General features: G+C 40.7%; 1 protein-coding gene and 1 long non-coding RNA gene across 4 annotated transcripts; one reads left to right on the top strand and one right to left on the bottom strand.

The window, feature by feature from the left end:
* Window positions 1-2,374: 2,374 nt before the first annotated feature.
* LOC134351069 (uncharacterized) lies at window positions 2,375-20,360 on the bottom strand. 3 transcript variants are annotated; one of them, XR_010019062.1, is made up of 4 exons: window positions 20,270-20,360; window positions 11,948-12,132; window positions 7,092-7,275; window positions 2,375-5,659 (listed from the first exon to the last, which is right to left on the bottom strand). It is a non-coding gene; the product is annotated as an uncharacterized LOC134351069 (long non-coding RNA). The 3 variants fall into 3 exon arrangements; XR_010019063.1 differs by having other exon boundaries at window positions 2,375-5,654; XR_010019061.1 differs by lacking the exon at window positions 7,092-7,275.
* On the top strand, window positions 7,303-12,388 carry LOC134351067 (interleukin-1 beta-like). Its single transcript, XM_063057109.1, has 6 exons — window positions 7,303-7,861; window positions 8,625-8,691; window positions 8,984-9,254; window positions 10,124-10,288; window positions 10,758-10,891; window positions 11,906-12,388. The coding sequence occupies exons 1-6, from the start codon at window positions 7,839-7,841 to the stop codon at window positions 12,116-12,118; spliced, it is 873 nt and encodes a 290-aa protein (XP_062913179.1). The 5' UTR covers window positions 7,303-7,838; the 3' UTR covers window positions 12,119-12,388.
* Window positions 20,361-20,406: the final 46 nt, after the last annotated feature.

The following is a 20,406-nucleotide window of genomic DNA, read 5'->3' as shown; positions in this document are numbered from 1 at the left end:
AAACTCACAGACAGCTCTTATGACCATCCTTTGCACATAAGAATATTAAAGGACACTATAGGAGAATATTAAAGAAACATTACAGTCCAATATTTTATTCCTGTTTAAACTGTACTTTACCATGATAAATAATTCATTCTGATTTGTGCTAACAGAAGGCATCAACTACACCAGTGATGAAGATGGTGCCCACTTCTTACAGATTCATGAAGAGTGAGTGTCAGTGAGTGAGGGATGAAGAATACAAATGCCTGATTTATCCGAGTCCCTCTAGTACCTAGCCATGTTCATGCAGCAGCCATCAGATGAAGGTAGGTAAACCTTACACCCCTCTTTTCTGCTGCATTTAAAATAAGAGAAAATTGGCAGAAGTATCTAAATCTTGAAGCTGTTATGGTGAACAGGGAGAACACTTCACAGGAAGTGGAATTCTCTTCATTTCCTTTTTCACCCTTCCCTACCTCCCTGGACATGCTGCCTCTGAGCTGAGGCTTTGAGTTTCCATTGTGGTTTTATCAATCTACTCGAACAGGGATAGGCATGTAAAGCTCAGAAAAATAATGAATGTCTGCAGGTAACTGGATGATGAGTGGGAATGGGAGTCCGAAAAGTTGTTCTGTCCTGCGCTGATGTGTAGATGAACAATTTGTCATAGTCCAGTTTTTACCTCGGTTAACTTTGACCCAATGAGTAGCTCAGTTATAACTCCAAATAAATTAGCTACCCAGTAAAACTAAATTGTTATCGATTTGAGTAGTTACATGTTTTAATGACTATGCTCCATATTCCTCCATATCCCAAAGACATGCAGGTTAATTGGTCATGTTACCCAGGAGAATTGAAAGGAATTGATGGCAAGGAACAGAACAGAGAATAGATTACAGGAAAATGGGGGACAATGGAACCAAGAAAAGCTAGCATTCACGAAATAGGCTGAATGGTCACCCTCTCTCTCACAAAATGAACACTGAAGAAAGATTGGCAAGGTTAGGGGTAACTCTACAAACATGCAGCTAGCACAAATCTCAACCCAGCAACACATGCTCAAGCACCTGTACGATGTCAGAATCAGAATCAGGTTTATTATCACCGGCATGTGACTTGAAATTTGTTAACTTAGCAGCAGCAGTTCAATGCAATACATAATCTAGCAGAAAGAGAAAAAAATAATAAAACAAATAAATAATAATAAATAAACAAGTAAATCAGTTACATGTATTGAATAGATATTAAAAATGTGATAAAAACAGAAATACTGTATATTAAAAAAAAGTGAGGTAGTGTCCAAGGGTTCAATGTCCATTTAGGAATCGGATGGCATCAGTGAAGTGGAGTACGTCAGCATCTACTTAATCTGAGTCTCTGTAAATTGGGAAGGAAACTGTAAGAATCACTGTATGCCAGTGCCTCTGTTTTATTTCATTGCCTTGTCAACCTCAGTCTCAGCATTGTCCTGTATATAGAGTACAACTGACCACAGGTATTCTGGTTTGCATTGACAACTGGGAATGTTTCAAGTAACTGCAGTCACTGACCTTAGTAACAAACAAGAGAAAATCTGCAGATGCTGGAAAACCAAGCAACACACACAAAATGCTGGAGGAACTCAGCAGGCCAGGCAGCATCTATGGAAATGAGTACAGTCGACATTTTAGACTGAGACCTCAGTGAGCTGTCAAGTTACAATTTTCTGAAACTTTCCCTCATGATGAGATTGGCTTACATTGCTCACTTTTGTCTCACACAAAAACATCTCTGATGAAACCTTGGCATGCAAGTTCTGGGACTAAGTCCAAAGCTGATGATTGGTACCAGCCCCTATGTGTTAAATGACTTTGAAAGAATAAATGGGTGCGGACTTTTGCTTGTGTTTATTAAGATGGAATCCCATCTGTTAGAAAGTAGGATACCTTTCCAGGTTTTGAAAACGTGAATGTGCACCTGAGGGAATATTATGTGTTAACATATTTGACCCAACAGTTCAGTTCTACCCTCTGTTAACCAGTGCGTCAATTCTTTTCTTGTTTTGTCTTCAGAGTAAGACTATAGGGAAGGGAAGGAAAAAGAATTATATGACATCATTTGAGGTTCCACCCATCTGAAAGAACATTACAGTAGTCACATTTGACTGTTCTTTCACCATAACATGCATGCATATTTGCATATTTTCTTTCAAGATTTTACCAAATTTTCCATTGAAAATAAGTCCTGTTATTGAATCTACTTCCACCATCCTTCTACTTTCTTTCTTTTTTAAATCTTTTTATTAGTTTTCAAGTTCATAAACATAATAACAATAGTGATACAAAGAGATTGGAGTTACATTATTGGTAATAAACATATATAAAAGAAACTACAAATAATACAAGTGTAATAGACTTCCAAACTCTTGATATAATTAATCATGAAGAAAAAAGAAATAAAAAGAAAAGGATATCACAAAGAAAAATTCCAAAACAACAAAAAAAGCGAAGAAAAAAAATAAATTACTAGACCCAAAAAAAACTCCAAACAGAACAAAACAAGGCTGAATCAATATATTACATAGAACATATAGAATAGTACAGCACAGTACAGGCCCTTCGGCCCACAATGTTATGCCGACCCTCAAACCCTGCCTCCCATATAAGCCCCCACCTTAGATTCCTCCATATACCTGTCTAGTAGTCTCTTAAACTTCACTAGTGTATCTGCCTCCACCACTGACTCAGGCAGTGCATTCCACGCATCAACCACTCTCTGAGTAAAAAACCTTCCTCTAATATCCCCCTTGAACTTCCCACCCCTTACCTTAAAGCCATGTCCTCTCGTATTGAGCAGTGGTGCCCTGGGGAAGAGGCGCTGGCTATCCACTCTATCTATTTCTCTTATTATCTTATTAGATCGAATTAATTCATTAATGTCGTCAACTCCACTCCTCTATTCATATATTCTAAGTTAATAAAACGGATGCGGAAAAGGTCAAACTACATCATATGAAGATGTTGAATAAATGACTTCCAAGTCTCTTCAAATTTAACCGAAGGATCAAAAATGACACTTCTGATTTTTTCTAAATTTAAACATGATATAGTTTGGGAAAACCATTGAAATGTAGTAGGGGGATTGGTCTCTTTCCAATTCAATAAAATAGATCTTCTGGCCATTAATGTAACAAATGCGATCATCCGACAGGCTGAAGAGGATGAAGGTCTATGTTCCGTCATTGGCAAACCAAAAATTGCCGTAATAGGATGGGGTTGTAAATCAAAATGCAAAACTGTTGAAATAGTATCAAAAATATCTTTCCAACATTTTTCCAAAAGAGGGCTAAGAGTCAAAGAAGCCACTTCAGAGTGACATCTGTCACAAATAGGATTTATATGGGAATAAACACGAACTAGCTTATCTTTAGACATGTGGGCCCTATGCATTACCTTAAATTGTATCAGTGTATGTTTAGCACATATAGAGGAAGAGCTAACTAATTGAAAAATGTTTTCCCATTTCTCTACAGGTAAGTGAAGTTGAAGTTCCCTTTCCCATTCATTTTTAATTTTATCAGATATACCAGGCTGTATTTTCATAATTATATCATAAATAGCTGCTATTAATCCCTTCTGATAAGGATTTAAACCTAAAATTTTTTCTGTGATATCAGCTGAGTATGAAATTGGAAAGGTAGGTAGCGTGATATTTAAAAAGTTCCTTATTTGTAAATATCTAAAAAAATGGGATCTGGACAAGTTATATTTATTAGACAACTGTTCAAAAGACATGAAACAGTTATTCAAAAATAAATCACGGAAACATGTTTATACCCTTCCTTTTCCATATCAAAAAGGCTTGATCCATAACAGAGGGTTGGAAAAAAAATTAGATATAATAGGGCTTGATGATATAAATTTGTTCAAACCAAAAAATTTACGGCAGTCGAACCATATTCATTATGTGCGTTTAATTATTGGATTAACCATTTGCTTATTCAATTTAGAAAGCACAAAGGGAAGTGAAGTTCCTAAAATAGAATCCAATGAAAACCCTCGTACAGAGTAACCTTCAAGGTTTACCCAATGTGGACTTAGAATTATATCCCAATCTTGCGTCCAAAATATTAAATATCGAATATTAATTGCCCAGTAATAGAATCTTAAATTCGGCAATGCTAAACCACCATCTTTCTTGGACTTCTGTAAATATTTTTTACTTAACCTGAGATTCTTATTCTGCCATATATAAGAGGACGTTTTAGAATCAATAGTATCAAAAAAGGATTTAGGAATAAAAATTGGTACTGCTTGAAATAGATATAGAAATTTAGGTAGAATAATCATTTTAATAGCATTGATTCGGCTAATCAGTGATAGAGACAATGGGGACCACTTAGTAAGCAATTGTTTAACCTGACTAATTAACAGTAAAAAATTGAGCTTAAATAAATCCTTATGCCTCTTAGCAATTTTAACCCCCAAATAAGTAAAATAGTCAGTAATCAATCTAAACGGTGAACAGCTACAAATGGGAACTTGCATATTTAATGGAAAAAGTTCACTCTTACTAAGATTCAATTTGTATCCAGAAAAACTACTAAACTGAGTAAACAGAGATAATACTGCCAGAATGGATTTCTCAGGGTTAGAAATATATAATAGTAAATCATCTGCATATAGTGATAATTTATGTATCTCATTCCCACGGGTAATACCAAATGTATTAGGTGAGTCACAAATAGCAATAGCTAACGGTTCCAGGGCAATGTCGAATAATAATGGACTGAGGGCAACCCCGCCTAGTACCACGGAATAACTGAAAAAAGGGAGATCTCTGATTATTGGTAAGTATCGGAGCCAAAGGAGTAAGGTATATCAATTTAATCCAAGATATAAATATCGGACTAAAATTAAATTTCTCAAGCGTATTAAACAAATATGTCCATTCGATTCTATCAAAAGCTTTCTCAGCATCCAATGAAATGACGCATTCTGGAGTTCTAGGTGAAGAAGTATAAGCAATATTCATTAGATTAGATTAGATTAAGAGGACACGCAGTCCTCTTTGACTGTCATTTACAATGTTCCTCCAGAATGATATCACAGAAACACAAGACAAACCAAGACTGAAAAACTGACAAAAACCACATAATTATAACATACAGTTACAACGATGCAAAGCAATACCATAATTTGATAAAGAACAGACCATGAGCACGGTAAAAAAAATGTCTCAAAGTCTCTCGAAAGTCCCATCATCTTACGCAGATGGTAGAAGGAAGAAAAACTCTCCCTTCCATGAGCTTCCAGCGCCGCAAACTTGCCGATGCAGCACCCTGGAAGTACCCGACCACAGCCGACTCTTGAGTCCGTCCGAAAACTTCGAGCCTCCGACCAGCCCTCGAACACCAAGCACCATCTCTGCTGAGCACTTCGACTTCGACCCCGGCCCCGGCAACAGGCAATAGGCAAAGCCGAGGATTTGGGGCCTTCCCCTCCGGAGATTCTCGATCACACAATAGCAGCGGCAGTGAAGCAGGCATTTCAGCAGCTTCTCCAGATGTTCCTCCGTGCTTCTCAGATCCGTCTCCATCAAATCAGGAATGTGCATGGTACCTACTGACAAATACGATATCACTTCGGAGTGGCCACGCTTGCTGTGTCGCGCCGCAATCTTCTCCTCTCCTAATCTTAAAGGAGTAACGATTTTTAATAAATCCAGTCTGATCAACAGAAATAATTTGAGGCAATACATTCTCCAGTCTCGTTGCCAATATTTTAGAAAAAAATCTTAGAATCCACATTCAGCAAAGATATAGGCCAATAAGATGCACATTCAGTAGGATCCCTATCTTTTATAAGAATTAGGGAAATAGAAGCTCGATAAATAGATTGTGGTAATTTACCTATAAATACTGCATCCTTAAAGATTCTACATAACCAAGGAGAAAGTATAGTAGAAAAGGATTTTAAAAATTCTACTGTATAACTGTCTGGACCAGGTGCTTTACCTGAATTCATGGTGGATATAGCATTCTTTATTTCTTCTACCGTAATAGGTACATCTAGTTCTAAACGTTCATTGGGTGGTAATTTTGGAATATTCAATGTCTTCAAAAATTCGTGCATTATAGTGGGGTCATCAGGAAATTCTGATTGATATAAAGAAGTATAAAATTCCTGAAAGGATTTGTTTATCTTATCATGATCAACCGTCAGAGTACCGTCTTTTTTTTTACAAATCTTAACAATCTGGCACCATCCTTGTAGACAACGCTTTTGGATCCAAAGAAACCTTGATTAATTATTTCCATAGTTAAAATCCTGTTTCCACTTTTCTGACCAAATGACCAGACCATTTACATCTTGTTGCAGTATAAATCTTTTCTCTGGAAATCACTTTTCTAAACAACTGACCAGACCAACTGCATTCTGTTGCTGTATAAACCTTTCCTCCAGAAATCAATTTTTCTATCATGTGCAGATTAATTGATCGTGCCTATCTATTTAAAACATATATATTGTAAACAGCAAAGCAATGTGTTCTGAACCCTGTAGACTCCTACAGTGAACATCACAAATTCCAATCACAATCACACTCAACAATCGTTATCTTTGTGTCCTGCCATATAACAAATTTTGGATTCAATTTCCCTCTCTCCTCTTAATAACATGGGCTTTACTTTACAGACCAATCTACTATTCAATGACTTTTGACAATATCAAGGGGCATCACTGTTACTCCTGGAATGCAATTCTTTAAAGTGACTGATGATTAGTTTCAGTCGTGCTTCAGACTTTAGGAAGAGGCTGAGATTGATTACTGTCTTGGCACTAAAGTCTGATGGTAATTATAAATGCCTAGGCATACCATCTTTGAGGATGGGAATATCCATTGAATAGCCTCCTCAGATCATTTAATACTTAATCTCCATTTTTGACTACAATAGCAGTGACTTTGATCTGATTGTGTTTCCACCTCATGGAAGCATCAATTCCACTATGCACAATTATCCATAACACATCTTGATTTATTGATCTGCAACCTTTGACATAGTCCATAAACACAAAATAGAATACTCCGCTAACTGGAAATCTGGAAAGAAATGATTAAGTGCTCACCAGATCAGTGCACAGGTGGAAAGTTTGTTCTGGCTAATGTCTGTAAGTAGTTGGTATGTTCTCTTTGTGAACGCATGGGTTTCCACTGGGTATCTGGTTTCCTCTCACATTCCAAGGACATACGGTTAGGCTTGTGGGCATGCCACGTTGGCACCGGAAGCATGGCAGCACAAACCTGGTAGATCTGATTTGACATAAACGATGCCTTTCACCGAATGTTTCGATGTACATGTGACAAATAAACTGATCTTAATCCATTTAATAAATGAAATAGAACAGAATGGACAAAGAACCACATTTTCTGTTTGTTACAAAATGAATTTTCCAGCATTATCATTAAACAATTTGATTCTTAGCCTCCAAAACATTGAGATAGAAAATTGCTGTCAAACCAATGTAAATAAACATAAAGAAAGGGGAATTTCATTTTTAATTCTTTTGCAGTGCAACCTCAGTAATATTATTCTGATTTTTAAAAAAAATTTTCAAACTTCCATGTCACAAGGACGTAATTTTGGCAAGATCTGCAAGTGAGGAAGTGAGAGGCTAATTCACCAAACTTTGTAATCATAAAGTTTCCACTCACTGTGTCACACCCTGGAGGAGGAGCACACAAGGACAGTGAACTTTAAATAAGGGATAGAGGCTGATCATCAGCAGAGCAAAATTAGAACTCACGCAGTACTATTCTGACAATCTGAGAGCTACGCTATTACGAGGACTGAGACGGGATCTGTAAAAATTACAATGGCTGACAGTGAATCCCTGAGGTGAGCCAATGGTTTCTCTACAGCACTTTTTGTTTAGTATGTAAAACATAGTTGTGCAAACATATTAGTGCCCTTTTTGAACAGTGAATATATTTACAGCTACTAAATATGTCTGATCTCAGCTCAAACCAAACCAACAGAATGGTACTCTTATCATTAAGAATGAGAGTACAATTTGGAGAAAATATTTAGACTTAATTGTCTGTGCAGTATTTTAGAGAAAGGGAAGTATAACATTGGTTATACGCGTGGCATAGTCTACTTATAGTTGATTATTATCAGATTTGGTAACTGTGACAATATTCAGAATATTTACGGTTTTCTCAGAATTGTTTTTTCTAATTTTCAAATAAAGGTCAGTGCATCCTGCCAGATCCCAGACATATTATTTTGTAAGTGTGTGAAGGCTAGCTACAGACAAGTGGACGTGGAGCAGGTTTATATCTGACTGGCCCCACTTCCATTGCCTAGGATTCAGAGCAACATGTAACTAATTATTTCAGTAACTGAAATGAATAAACAGCTGAAGTTTCAGGCCAAGACCCTTCATCGGGACTGGAAAAGAAGGGGGAAAATGTCAAAGAAAGGCTGGGTGATGCAACCTGAGCTGCTGAGTTCCTCCAGCATTTTGTTTGTGTTGCCCTGGATTTCTAGCATTTGCAGAATCTCTTGAATTTGTGATTTTCATGTATGGTTAATAACTTACTGAAGGTGATCTACCCTTTTCCATATAAACTGACTGAAATAAGTCTTTCATCTACAGATCCTTAAGTTACTGGCACAATGGGGATTGTCATATTATATCTCCTACTTCTTGTCCCTGGGTCAAGGTAAGAATAATAGATATGATACCAGAATAAGTTTTGGGGAAGATATTATTGTTAAAATTAGTGCAAGTTTGAATCAATAAATATTTAATTGCCATGAGGTATCAGAGAATCCAGATGGGAAAGTATGATGTCAGGGACCCTTTTAAACTGTGAGTTTTACACTGTCTGATGTTTAGCCCACAGATCTTGGGATGGACCTGATATCAATTGTTCTGTACCCTAGCTATCAGGCCCTCTAAAATTATTATGATAGCTGAACTGGGAGATTTAATGGTGGTTTCTCATTATGCAGAGCCCATTTCAAAAAACATCACCAAGTCTGATGGAGCTGAGCACTGCACGTCACCATTCAGACAGTTACCAATTGAAGATCACGGGAAAGTTCTTATCTATTAGCACGGCTGGTTCTGCAAAGCTGACACTGGAGAAAGCCATCATGTTGGCTCTTGCAGTTGAAAAATTCAAGAGGAAGTTGCAGCAGCCATGCACAAACAGCTGGGACTGTGAAAGTACTTGCTTTGGAGACACTGATTTGCTTGGAAACTTCAATGCACTTGTAGAAGGTGAGCTGATCTTTCCTTTCAGTATTGTTACTCTGTCTGTCGTGATTAGTTACAATTGGAAGCACTGGTTCCAATGTGAAGGCCTGCAATCTGCTCTTGATCCCAGTGGTTCTGTTAACACTGAGCCTTCACTGATGCTCATCACTGTCATGAGATTTCCTACAAAATGCAGGACTGTGCCTTTCCCACAAAGATTTGAGAAGAAGGGTTATCAAAAAAAAAACCCAAAAGAGACAGCATACTGACTGGACTGGAAAGCATGTCTTATGAAGAAAGGTTGAGCAAGCTAAGGCTTTTCTCCTTGAAGCAAAGAAGGATGAGAGGTGACCTGACAGAGATGTACAAGATGATAAAATAGACAGTGGATCGCCAGAAACATTTCCCAGGGCAGAGAAGGCTCATACAAGGTAGCATAATTTTAAGGTGATCAGAGGATAGTACAGGAGGAACGTCAGAGGTAAGGTCTTTATAAAAGAGTGGTGGATGTGTGGAATGCACTGCTAAGTGTGGTGGCAGAGGCAGATACACTAGGACCGTTTAAGAATATCTAAGATAGGCATTGATGATGATATATAAAAAATTGGAGAGTTATGCAGAAGGGTTAGATTGATCTCAGAGCAGATTAAAAGGACATCACAATTTCATAGGCTGAAAGGCCTATATGGTGCTGTAATGTTCTATGTTCAACAGAATAACCACGACAAATCAATACACTCAGAACTGCCAATACTACAAATCAATACACTCAGATTTGCCAACACTGACAATGCCCAGGAATAGTAAAGAAATAGTTGGGTCCGGGATTTCATTTATGTTTAATCTCTGTTAATATACCATGATCAATAACTTAATCTTATTTGTGCCAACAGAAGCCATCACTTACACCAACTATGAAGGTGCTGAAGTGGTGCCCAGCTCCTACAGGTTCATGAAGACTGAGTGTCAGCAAGTGAGGGATGAACAAGACAAATGCCTGAAGTTATCAGAGAACTTCCAGCTCCTGGCCATGTTCTTGCAGCAGCCATCAGACGAAGGTGGGTAAACTTTATGCTCTCACTTTTTTGTTGTACTTAAAATATGGAAAGATTGGCAGAAGTATCTAACTCTTCAAGGTGTTACGACGAATGGGAAAGAACATTGCACAAAATAGGAAATGTCTTCAATTGCTTTTCACATGTCCCTCTCATACCTTTAACTCTCTAAAAATGCGCTGCCTTCAGCCTGCGACATTTTATTTAACCCTGTCATCAGCATGCTTCTCCAGCTGAAATAGGAATATAGAGCTAAACAAAGTTATGAATGAATCATGGGTAAGAATGGGAGTCTGAATAGTTGCCCCGCCCAATGTGTCATGCTCCATTCATGGCCTTAGATTACTTAGATGCAATGAATAGCTTGGTTATAACTCCAAATAAAGTAGCTACCACATTGCAGCACTTTTATTGATATGAGTATATATGTATTTTGATGACTGTGCTAAAATATCCCTCCTTTGGTTGACAGTAACACTTAATGTGAGGTACTACAAGGCAACTTCCGGTGAAGTAAATTATTTGCCGGTTGTTCTGGGAATAAACAATCAGAATACGTTCCTCTCGTGCTCAGGGCCACCGGACAATCCCAGGATGCGAGTGGAGGTAAGAAATCATGTATGCATGTGGTTAACTGACTGGTACACAGTCCCATGTATTGTTGTCTGGAGAATCTGCCTCTGCTTCCACCTTTTCCTTGGGCCTTCTGCAAATCACATGTGACAGAGAATTTTATCCACTTTTCAAAACATCTCCCTTACACTGGCTTTGTTAGCCTATATCCAGCATATATTCAGGTTCCATAACATCATTGAGAACCTTCCAACACCTTTCACCATATCTGATTTCCTCCGGAAGAATTTCCATTCCAGGTACTGACCATTCTCCATTCTGGAGGTGTGCTTGCTCCAGGTGCTCCACTTTTGTCCGTATCCTAAAGACCTGCGGGTTAATTGTCCCCTGCATGTTACCCAAGGTTTTGCTAGTTAGCATGAAAATCAAAGTGAATTGATGGCAAGGAAGAGAACAAAGAATAAATTATTGGAAAAAGGAGTAAAACGGCACAATCAGAAGTTAGCATTGAGAAGATAGGTTTAATGCTTTCTCTCTCTCTCACACACACACACTCACTCATAAGATGAAAAAAATACATTTCTACAGAGCTGATCATTGAAACTGAACGCTCTTGACTGGAGAGTGATATCACAACTAAATCCTTACTTAATATCCTAATCTGTGAGGTCAGTGGTCAGTACTCTGTACTTTTGTCCCCAATCCTGGAATGTTGAGAACTATGTCCCTTCCCCAATTCAGGTCAGCCAACTCAGAACAGTTTCAAAACTGAATTGTTAGCGACTTTTAACTGATAGGTAATTAAGTAATGAGAAGTTTAAACAGAGCAGAGGATCCCAATTCTCTCCAGCCTGAACACTTTAAATACTGAAAGGGTTGGCAAGGTTAGGGCTATCTTTACAAACATGCAGCTGGCACAAATCTCATCCCAGCAACACATGCTCAGCACCTGCTGTGGAGGCAGCCTGTCCTGAGTAATACTATTTATAGCTTTCTCATTTGAAATGTAACTGTACTTAACTTCGTTTCTGACATTTATTTTCACAGAAATGGGATCAGAATTTGCAAAATATCAGTAGTGCCACTGACCTGCTTCGCTTCATTTTCTTCAAGAAGGTTTCAGGTGCAGGCCATTACTTTGAGTTTGAGTCGGCTCTACATCATGGGTGGTACATCAGCACATCCCACAGGGACAAGCAGCCAGTTGAAATGGATGAGAAGAAACACCATAACAGAATCACGATCTTCACAGCTAAATGAGGCATTTTAATTCTCTGTGTTATTTAGAAAACAAATCAGAAATTGTTGGTTTAGAGAGTATGTATGTACAAAGTACAGAATATCTCTTATTTGATTAACAGTAGATAGAATTATCTTCTAATTACTGAGATATACAGGCAGCAATATTTGCTCACGTTTACGTTTTATCATTTAGAGCTATTTAATCGTGAGAATAATGTGTTGAGTTTTCAAATACAAAAATATAATAATTCAATAATTATTGTTATTATTTGAATTATTACTGTACAGGTGGAGAAACTTTCTTATTGGTTGATTAAATATGTTATTTTCAAATCACAAGTCCCCTCTTCATTTCAAATTTCCTTGAATATTCTGTGAAAAGGTAAAGTACATAAAGTTTCTGACATCTATAAGCTCTCAGATTCAGAATTATTTATCTGGACATTGTACATTGAAACATACAATGAAATAAAAACGCAGACAAGAGGAAATTTGCAGATGCTGGAAATTCAAGTGACACACACAAAAAGTGCTGAATGCAGGAGGCCAGGCAGCATCTATAGGAAGAAGTACAGTGGACGTTTCAGCCCGGGACCCTTCATCAGTCCTGATGAAGGGTCCCGGCTCAAAACGTCGACTGTACTTCTTCCTATAGATGCTGCCTGGCCTGCTGCGTTCACCAGCATTTTTTGTGTGTGTTGATACAATGAAATATGTTGTTTCCATTAAGAACCAACACATCTAAGGATGAGCTAGGGCAGCTCACAAGTGGCTGTAGATGCCAGTGCCAAAATGGAATGTCCTCTAGCCCCTTTCTTTCCTCTCATACATACAAACACACAGTCCTCCAATCACACGGTATGCCGGGCCTCCAGCCTCCGGACTTGCAGACAATGGTCTCTGGCTTCCCCACTGGAATTACAGACTCATGGCTCTGGCTGTCGGGCCTCACCCTTCAGACTTCTGATTGACTTCAGGATTTGTCAATGATGGTACCTCAAACTATGGCTTTGTATTCTGGATTCTCTCATATCAGGACCCTGAACTCAGGCCTCAAACTCTGGACTCACTAATGCTGGGACTCCGACCTTCAGGATTTTAACTCTGGACTTGTCAACTCACGTATCTTGGCGGGCGGGGGGGGGGGTGTCACGGGCCATCACACCTGCGGCCCACATGGACCTCTGATCTACCTGATCCTATGGGGGACATGCTGACCTTGATCAACTGATGAGAGGCCCTTGTCCATGCTGGTCTTCGTTCACTGTGCTTTCTGGGCCAGATGTCCGAAGGCAACATCATCACTGGCCTTCAGATGTGGAGCAGAGGGCTAGACTCAGTCCAAACTTCTACATCCCCACATCCCTGACTCCGCTCTCTGTCCTCAAAATCATCCCTATGAACCTTACTAAAACAACTACGCCTGAGCTATGACCTTGATGGAAACCGCAGCTCAGCACCATGTTAACCGGAAGCCCCATCTCCCATTGAGGTTTCAGTATTTCCACGGCTGCTTACTTCTTTTAGCCCCCTTCAATTAGCTGCAGGCTACCTGTTTCTTATCACTGCCTTGAGTTTTTGACCTTGTGTGGCCCTGTGCGTTTTACAATGCATAAAACAATTTTAAAGTTAATTACCAATGTAATGAAGGAAAACACAGGACAAATTATAATTAGAGAACAATAAATATATACTGTGGCATGCAAAAGTTTGGGCACCCCAGTCAAAATCTCTGTTACTGTGAATAGTTTAGCGAGTAAAAGATGAACTGATTTCCAAAAGGCATAAAGTTAAAGATGACACATTTCTTTAATATTTTAAGCAAGAAAACTTTTTTATTTCCATCTTTTACAGTTTCAAAATAACAAAAAAGGAAAAGGGCCCGAAGCAAAAGTTTGGGCACCCTGCATGGTCAGTACTTAGTAACACCCCCTTTGGCACATATCACAGATTGTAAATGCTTTTTGTTGCCAGCTAAGAGTCTTTCAATTCTTGTTTGGGGGATTTTCGCCCATTCTTCTTTGCAAAAGGCTTCTAGTTCTGTGAGATTCTTGGGCCGTCTTGCATGCACTGCTCTTTTGAGGTCTATCCACAGATGCTTTATGATGTTAGGTCAGAGGACTGTGAGGGCCATGGGAAAACCTTCAGCTTGCGCCTCTTGATTTTGAGGTGTGTTTAGGATCATTATCCTGTTGTAGAAGCCATCCCCTTTTCATCTTCGGCTTTTTTACAGACGGTGTGATATTTGCTTCTAGAATTTGCTGGTATTTAATTGAATACATTCTTCCTTCTACCAGTAAACATTCCCCGTGCCACTGGCTGCAACACAAGCCCAATGTATGATCGATCCACCCCCGTGCTGAACAGTTGGAGAGGGGTTTTCATGAAATTCTGCACCTTTTTTTCCCAAACATATCTTTGCTCAATGCGGCCAAAAAGTTCTATTTTAACTTCATCAGTCCACAGGACTTGTTTTCAAAATGCATCAGCCTTGTTTAGATGTTCCTTTGAACCTTTTGAATAAAACATCTACCTCTGATATCCCCCTATACTTTCCTCCAATCACCTTAAAATTCATCATCGTCATCACGTGCTGCGTCATATGCCATAGGTGATCATCAATGTCCTTGGCATATTTTTCTACAGAATTGGTTTGCCACTGCCTTTTTCTGGGTAACCCCAGCTATTATCAATACCCTTTATAGAAACATAGAAAATAGGTGCAGGAGTAGGCCATTCGGCCCTTCAATCCTGCACCGCCATTTAATTATTTTCATGGCTGATCATCCAACTCAGAACCCCGCCCCAGCCTTCCCTCCATACCCCCTGACCCCCGTAGCCACAAGGGTCATATCTAACTCCCTCTTAAATATAGCCAATGAACTGGCCTCAACTGTTTCCTGTGGCAGAGAATTCCACAGATTCACCACTCTCTGTGTGAAGAAGTTTTTCCTAATCTCGGTCCTAAAAGGCTTCCCCTCTATCCTCAAACTGTGACCCCTCGTTCTGGACTTCCCCAACATCGGGAACAATCTTCCTGCAAGTAGCCTGTCCAATCCCTTTAGGATCTTATACGTTTCAATCATTATGTATTTGTCTGCGTGGCATCAGTGGACACATAACAAGGGCTTGTGATATGCACCACTTGCTCATATGACCATCCAGCATCTGCTCCCATGACTTCACGTGACCCTGATTTTTTTTGGGGGGGGGGTGGGCTAGCAGAGGGCAGGTGCACCTTACACCTCCTTTGGGTAGGGACGCATCTCCACCCTGCCACCCTCAAATAGGCAGGAAGTGTTTCATAAACAGAGAGAAAATTCAAAACTCTGAGGTGTGATGGGACTTGGGAGTTCTCATGCAGGATTCCTTAAAGCTTAATTTGCAGGTTGTGTTGGTGGTGAGGAAGGCAAATGCGATGATAAGATTTATTTTCAGAGGCGCAGACTATAAAAGCAAGGATGTAATATTGATGCTTTATAGAACACTGGTGAGGCCTCACTTGGGAGTATTGTCAGCAGTTTTGGGCCCCCATGCTGAAACTGGAGAGGGTTCAAAGGAGCTTCACGAAAATGATTCCAGGATTGAAAGTCTTAGTAAGTGCCTGATTTGCTGTAACATCCATCTGTCCTTCCATCACACAAAACCACCACAGTGGGCTTCACAGCTGAACAGGTGAGAAGACAGCTGAAACGTCTCAACACAAGCAAGGCTGCAGGACCAGATGGTGTCAGTACCAGGGTGCTCAAAGCCTCTGCCTCTCAGCTATGTGAAGTACTTTGCCATGTATTCAACCTGAGCCTGAGGCTCCGGAGGGTTCCTGTGCTGTGGAAGACATCCTGCCTCGTCCCTGTACTTAAGATGCCGCGCCTCAATGACTACAGACCGGTGGCATTGACCTCCCACATCATGAAGACCCTGGAAGAGACTTGTTCTGGAGCTGCTCCGGCCTATGGTCAGGCCACACTTAGATCCCCTCCAGTTTGCCTACCAGCCCCAACTAGGAGTTGAGGATGCCATCGTCTACCTGCTGAACTGTGTCTACACCCACCTGGACAAGCCAGCGAGCACTGTGAGGGTCATGTTTTTTGACTTCTCCAGTGCGTTCAACACCATCCGCCCTGCTCTGCTGGGGGAGAATCTGACAGCAATGCAGGTGGATGCTTCCCTGGTATCATGGATTCTTGATTACCTGACTGGCAGACCACAGTACATGTGCTTGCAACACTGTGTGTCCGACAGAGTGATCAGCAGCACTGGGGCTTCACAGGGGACTGTCTTGTCTCCCTTTCTCTTCACCATCTACACCTCGGACTTCAGCTACTGCACAGAGTCTTGTCATCTTCAGAAGTTTTCTGATGACTCTGCCATAGTTGGATGTATCAGCAAGGGAGATGAGGCTGAGTAGAGGGCTACGGTAGGAAACTTTGTCACATGGTGTGAGCAGAATAATCTGCAGCTTAATGTGAAAAAGACTAAGTAGCTGGTGGTAGATCTGAGGAAAGCTAAGGTACCGGTGACCCCCGTTTCCATCCAGGGGGTCAGGGTGGACATGGTGGAGGATTACAAATACCTGGGGATACGAATTGACAATAAACTGGACTGGTCAAAGAACACTGAGGCTGTCTACAAGAAGGGTCAGAGCCGTCTCTATTTCCTGAGGAGACTGAAGTCCTTTAACATCTGCCAGACGATGCTGAGGATGCTCTACGAGTCTGTGGTGGCCAGTGCTATCATGTTTGCTGTTGTGTGCTGGGGCAGCAGGCTGAGGGTAGCAGACACCAACAGAATCAACAAACTCATTCGTAAGGCCAGTGATGTTGTGGGGATGGAACTGGACTCTCTGACAGTAGTGTCTGAAAAGAGGATGCTGTCCAAATTGCATGCCACCTTGGACAATGACTCCCATCCACTACATAATGTATTGGTTGGGCACAGGAGTACATTCAGCCAGAGACTCATTCCACCGAGATGCAACACAGAGCGTCATAGGAAGTCATTCCTGCCTGTGGCCATCAAACTTTACAACTCCTTCCTTGGAGGGTCAGACACCCTGAGCCAATAGGCTGGTCCTGGACTTACTTCATAATTTACTGGCATAATTTACATATCACTAACTATTTATGGTTTTATTACTATTTAATTATTTATAGTGCAACTGTAACAAAAGACAATTTCCCCCAGGATCAATAAAGTATGACTATGACTATTTCCTTTTTGCTTCCTTGCCCCCTTCTTAAATAGCGGAGTGACATTTGCAATCTTCCTGTCCTCCGGAACCATGCCAGAATCTATCGACTTTTGAAAGATCATCGCTAATGCCTCCGCAATCTCCACAGATCCTTCAGAACACGAGGGTGCATTCCATCTAGTCCGGGAGATTTATCTACCTTTAGACTATTCAGCTTCCTGAGTACTTTCTCTGTCGTAATTGTGACTGCGCACACTTCTCTTCCCTGCTACCCTTGAGTGTCCGGTATACTGCTGATGTCTTGCTCAGTTAGATTCCCTAACTATCTGCCCAAAATATTTACCAACTCTGTTTATATATTCCCAAATATCCACTAAAACAGAATATGTCAAATGGGATGCTCCCCCCCACCCTACTAAGGAAGTCCAGTATACAAGGTTCAATTTTTCTCACGTAGGTCAAGAGACAAATTGCCTAGTTCAACTCCCAATGGATCTTTAGGTGTGGTGTGGAATGCTCTAAGTACACTGGCCGATAGAACATCCAACTTATGTAAAACTGAACAAGCTGTCTCTCCATAAATAATTCAACTATAATCCTGACAAGAGCATATTAAAGCACAATAAATTGTCAATACAATACCCCTAGAAGCTCCCCAGTCACACCCAGCCATGCAGCGCATAAAGTTAATGATCTGCTTGCATTTATCCTCCAAAAATTTTATTACGTGCTCTCCAAGTCAGTCTCGCATCCAGCCATAGTATCAAATATGGAACCCCTGAAACCAAACACCCTTACAGAGCAAGGTGAATGTAATCCACACTCTTGAGTAAAAAAAACCATATATTTTGACTTGGAAAATTTAAAACCGTAGTCTGAAGTCCACTTTTCCAATGCTGATAACACTGTTTGCACAGACCTTACCACAAAGGCAGTATTCTAGAGCCCCATCATCAGAAGCTAAACTGAACCCAGGACCAACACCATCAAAAATATAATCAATCATCAGATTATACATTATCGGACTAATAACACTATCCTAAGGGTCCCATTATCCACCACAAACTCTGATGACATTTCTTCACTTACCCTCATGTTAAACGACTGGCCAAACAAAACACTGCAAAAACCCAGTTGTAAAACCTACCACCAAAACCAAGCGAACTGATTTAATCAGAAGCCCCTCCGTCCATAGCTTATCCTAAACTTTCTCAATCTCCAACAACACAGCAACTACAGATTCTTTCACTGTAAAAGCTTTCTGAGTATCATTTCTCATTAGTACAAGGACATCACATATAGATCTCCCTTCAAGAAACCCACATTGGTAGCAACTCTCTCTTCTCCAAAACACACATCTGCCGAGTCAATATAATTTTCTCCATTATTTTGCATAGTGAAGCGAGAGCAAGAGGCCTGTGGCACTCAATGTCAGTAAGACAAAAGAGCTGATTGTGGACTTCTGGAAGGGTAAAATGAAGGAACACATACCAATCCTCATAGAGGGATCATTAGTAGAGAGAATGAGCAGCTTCAAGTTCCTGGGTGTCAAGATCTCTGAGGACCTAACCTGGTCCCAGCACACTGATGTAGTCATAAAGAAGGCAAGACAGTGCCTATACTTTATTAGGAGTTTGAAGCAATTTGGCATGTCCACAAATACACTCAAAAACTTCTATAATTACACCGTGGACAGCATTCTGACAAGCTGCATCACTGTCTGGTATGGAGGGGCTACTGCACAGGACCAAAAGAAGCTGCAGAAGGTTGTTAATCAGCTCCATCTTGGGTACTAGCCTACAAAGTACCCAGGACATCTTTAAGAAGCGGTGTCTCAGAAAGGCAGCGTCCATTATTAAAGACCTCCAGCACCCAGGGCATGCCCTTTTCTCACTGTTACCGTCAGGTAGGAGATACAGAAGCCTGAAGGCACACACTCAGCGATTCAGGATCAGCTTCTTCCCCTCTGCCATCTGATTCCTAAATGGACTTTGAAGCTTTGGATATTACCTCACTTTATTTTTAATATATAGTATTTCTGTTTTTTCACATTTTTAATAATCTATTTTGATTTACTTGTTTATTATGTTTTATTTTATTGTTTTTTTCTCTCTCTCTGCTAGATTATGTACTGCATTGAACTGCTGCCGCTGCTAAGTTCAAAATTTCACGTCACATGCAGGTGATAATAAATCTGATTCAGATTCTTTTCCAGTGTCCTGGAGGAATTCAGTGCTTCCAGACCTCATTATAAAACTCAAGCAACTTCTCCAGGGCTTCCTCAGGCAGATGCCAGAACTTATGACAGCTTACATCATAAGCTCTGTCTTTCATCAACATCCTTCCTACACTAGCTAACAATAGAACAGACACAAAATACTGGATGAACTCAGCAAGTCAGGCAACATCTAATAGACAGTCGGCGTTTTGGGCCGAGACCCTTCTTCAGGACTGAGAAGGAAGAGGAAATACGTGAGAATAAAAGGGTGGAGGGAGGAGAAACGAGGAGAGCTGGAGGGTGATAGGTGAAGAGAAGTGGGTAGGAAAGGTAAAGGGCTGGAGAAAAAAAAGAATCTAATAGCAGAGAGTGGACCGCGGGAAAAAGGGAACAGTGGACCCAGGGGCAAGTAACAGGCAGGTGAGAAGAAGTGAAAGGGCAGAGTGGGGAATTTATTCACCGCCAGGAGAAATTGATATTTATGCCATCAGGTTGGAGGCTACCTAGACGTAATATAAGGGGTTGCTCCTCCACCCTGAGGGTGGACACAACTTGGCACAAGAGGAGGCATGGGCCAACACGTCGAAACGGGAATGGAAATCGGAATGTAAATAATTGGCTATCGTGAAGTCCCGCCTGTGGCGGATGGTACAGAGCGGTCGACGAAGCGGTCTCCCAATTTACCACGGGTCTCACCAATGTAGAGGAGGCCGTATCGGACCCCGGCAGATTCGCAGGTGAATCTTTTGCGTTACCTCACCTGGAAGCACGGTTTGGGGCTCTGAACGGAGGAGAAACGGCTTGCTAGGATGGAGGCCGCCCCTCTGCCGGCCAGCCTCCCGAGCCCGCCAACCGCGTCAGAGGGCGCGACCGAGGGCATCGGGGCTGCGATTGGCC

The sequence above is a fragment of the Mobula hypostoma genome, chromosome 8, assembly GCF_963921235.1.
Source record: "Mobula hypostoma chromosome 8, sMobHyp1.1, whole genome shotgun sequence".
Lineage (NCBI taxonomy): Eukaryota > Metazoa > Chordata > Chondrichthyes > Myliobatiformes > Myliobatidae > Mobula > Mobula hypostoma.
The sequence above is the reverse complement of the archived record's forward strand: the minus strand, read 5'-3'. Positions and strand labels throughout refer to the sequence as shown.